The following is a 3,559-nucleotide window of genomic DNA, read 5'->3' as shown; positions in this document are numbered from 1 at the left end:
TGTACTGCTCTGCCATCTCCGTGTATGACTCTTTTGCCTTGGACCTGACTACTCTCTGACTGCCCCCCTTGTACTACGTTGCTATCTCTGTGTATGATTCATTGCTTACGTTTTGACTATTCTCTGCTTGTTCTTCTGGTACTGTGCCGCCCTCTTCGTGTATGAACCCCGTTTGTCTGACCTGAGTTTCCCTAGCCTTTACTCCAGGATTCCTGTGATAGAACCCTACTGCCCTCTCCTGCAGCAGGACGCTAAGCAACGCCCCCTGTGGTCACATGATCGTAGGTTCTTGTACTGCTAACTATTTTCAGTGTCGCAGGTCCTGTTGTCTGAACTTTCCCTGCAGTATTGGACCCCGGGTCCTCCTGTAGTCTGGGTGAGTTACCCTGCTCAGCCGCGGCAGTCCGCCGGTGCTGACAGGATCCTGATAGGTTGTACAAGAATCTATATTATAGCACTTTGAATTGTGTATCCTTTATTAGAAGCAAAATTATTTTTATTGTATTTTATGATCATATTTGTATTATCCATGTGAATATTATAACCAGTGCATTCATTTTACTAAAAGATACATTGTGCATCCCTGCTCCTGTATGGCAGTGCTCAGCTCTTATTATTAATGTTTCAACTGTATGTAATTAATAAATAAGATAATCGTTTAACCCCTTCACGTCCTTGGGATTTTCCATTTTTGTCTTTTGCTCTTCTTCTTCCCAAAGCCGTAACTTTTTTACTTTTCCGTCAATATGGCCATGTGATTGCTTATTTTTTGCAAGACGAGTTGTAATTTTGAATGACACCATTGATTTTGCTTTATAGAGTGTAATCCCACAATTTATTTATTTTTTTACCATGTTCACTAAATGCTAAAACTGACCTTCCATTATGATTCTACAGATCATTACCAGTTTAATTTAAATAATGTGCATGAAAAGTAAATATAAACCTTTCTATTTTCTAACCGTCCACACAGGAGAACAATCTGACTGTAGTCACAGAATTTTTCCTTTTAGGATTTCAATGTAGCCCAAATGTAAGACCACTCCTGTTCTGCCTTATTCTGGTGACTTACTGTGGGACCATATGTGGGAATCTCCTGATCATCACCCTGGTGTCCACCAGCAAGATTCTCCACACTCCAATGTACTTCTTCATCTCACAACTGTCCATCAGTGACATCTTGGTGATCTCAGATATTGTCCCCAACATGCTTTATGTTCTACTGAACAATGGGGGGACCATTACTTTTATTGGTTGTATGACCCAGTTTTATCTCTTCAGCACTTCCATAGCATCTGAATGCTTTCTACTCACAGTGATGTCTTACGACAGATATGTGGCCATCTGTGATCCCCTCCGTTATGCTTCTATAATGACAAAAGCATGCTGTGTAAAATTGGCTATCTCCTGCTGGTTGGTTGGCTTTTCCATAATATTAATTAATGTTTCAGCAGTATCAAAGCTACATTTTTGTGGACCAAACATTGTAGACCATTTATTTTGTGATCTTCTTCCTTTACTTGATATTTCCTGTTCTGACACCTCTCTGGTTCAGTTAGAAGTTATGTTGCTAAGCATACCATCAGTTATCATACCAATAATGATAATAATTCCATCCTATGCTAAAATAATCATCACTATGTTAAGGATTCCATCCAATATCAGTAGACAGAAAGCCTTCTCCACCTGTAGCTCCCACCTCACTGTGGTCTCGATTTTCTTCTGGACTCTGTTCAGTGTGTATGTTTTCCCAACAAAAGGAGAAAATCGCGTCATGAGTAAGATGCTATCTCTCCTATATACTATGTTTACTCCTTTGGTCAACCCCATCATATACAGCTTGAGAAATAAGGATATCTTCAAAGCTGTACAGAAAACATTTTTTTATGCATACACTTCATCACAATCTATAAGACTGTTCTACAGCAAAACTGGTTCCGAGACATAACAGTTGAATTCAGCTAATTTTTTGGTGCTGAAAATGAATCTGATGCCAACATTTGCTGATTGGCTCTAATTTTTAAGACCCAGGGGAGGTTGTAATTACTTATGACATCTATCATGCAAGTTTTTTAAAAAAATTGCATCTTCATTATTTCATCATCATCATTAATGCATTGTTAGTCGTTCATCATCTATTACATCATCTATTCAGTTTATTGAGCCTTCAGCGATCTATCATCTTAGAGCGACCAATCAAAAAGCACTGACTCAGCTATGAGGAAGTAATCCTAATTACAATTGCATAACCTACTCTTAGGGCTGGCGGAACGCACCAAATACTAAAAAGATGGTAATAAGGTGCGCTTGCAGCCCAGGGTCTACCGTGCAAAGATGATAAACTGCTGCCCGGTAATGGTGGACGCTATATGGCGCTATAAAAGAAGAACACATGTGGTTTAACATCACCCCCGGTGTGTACAGGGGCAGACTCTGTTACCTCACAGAGCCGCACTACCGCGGAACATAAATGCCGGAGCCTGTTTAAGCTCACAGAGCTTGGCAAGGTAAACGCTCAGTAAACGGTCACAGAACTCAGCCCAAGGACACGGGGTCAGAGTTCCTCTAGACCTACTAAGCGTGCGCCGTCGCTCCTGCGGATGCCACTAATGGAGGCTGGCTACTGTGTAGTGCCGAGCACGTGCACCGTGGTGTACAGACAAAGCCAACAGTTGGTACTGATGCCAGTCTCTGACTCTGCCTCCTACCTGCACCTCAGCATGGGCGCTGAACAAGCTAGGCTACACAACACATGCATACCAAGGGTAGGGCTTTCATATTGAGTCAATCACCTGAGACATTCATACGTGTATGCAACACTCACTCCACATAGTCTATACTAGCGCATGGCCGTGCGACCATGCGATCCTTTTATAGGTGCAGCCTTCCGGGACCTTCCTGATGGACCAATCCAAGCTGCTTGAGGACCTGGGCATGTGACCTCCGACCACCAGTGAGCGGTCATTTCACAGGCTTGGTCAGATGGGGAAAAGCAGGATTTTTGCTCACCGCTGACTCATGCATGGTGCTATAGCTGAGCCTGGAGGAGCAACCAGACGCCTTGCATCAGCCTGGGCAAGAGGCTGGGACCGACGTCTCTGATGATCAAGAACCTCTGTGGCTGCAGAAGAATGGGAGACCGCAGAGGACAACGCTTGAGATTCCCCCTGTGCAGTGGGGCAAACTCAACACCTAACACCAACTCTTATAAATGCTCTCTGTGTAAAGTATACAGTTTTAGGATTTCTTAGCTTAGATTATTAGTAGAGATAAGCAGACCTGTGGATGTTCTGTTCGGCCAAACTGCAGTTCAAAATTCGGTTTGCTGTCCTAACTTGACCCAAAGCCTGAACTCAATAAAAGTCAATGGAAACCCGAACTTTTATGTTTTAAAATGGCTTAAAATTGGTCATAGTATATGCTAAAAGGCTTCAAAAGGAATCAAAGTTGGTTTAACAGCAGGACAAGTGCTCTGACAACAAGTGTGGATAGGGAAATTACTTGAAAAAAATAGAATTAAAAATAACAAAAAATAATAATCTTGGATCAGGAGGCAGAG

At 42.3% G+C, this 3,559-nt stretch overlaps 1 protein-coding gene across 1 annotated transcript; it reads left to right on the top strand.

Annotated features, from left to right (window-relative positions):
- Window positions 1-976: 976 nt before the first annotated feature.
- On the top strand, window positions 977-1,948 carry LOC141049946 (olfactory receptor 6B3-like). Its single transcript, XM_073546787.1, has one exon. The coding sequence runs from the start codon at window positions 1,142-1,144 to the stop codon at window positions 1,946-1,948; it is 807 nt and encodes a 268-aa protein (XP_073402888.1). The 5' UTR covers window positions 977-1,141.
- Window positions 1,949-3,559: the final 1,611 nt, after the last annotated feature.

This window comes from Dendrobates tinctorius, unplaced genomic scaffold (assembly GCF_039654945.1).
Source record: "Dendrobates tinctorius isolate UK_male_01 unplaced genomic scaffold, ASM3965494v1 ptg000151l, whole genome shotgun sequence".
NCBI lineage: Eukaryota > Metazoa > Chordata > Amphibia > Anura > Dendrobatidae > Dendrobates > Dendrobates tinctorius.
Note: the sequence above shows the minus strand (reverse complement) of the source record. Positions and strands in the feature narration are given on the sequence as shown.

Bases quoted from the DNA above. Each gene is read 5' to 3' on its own strand.
- LOC141049946 (XM_073546787.1), top strand. From the start codon at position 1,142: ATGTACTTCTTCATCTCACAACTGTCCATCAGTGACATCTTGGTGATC.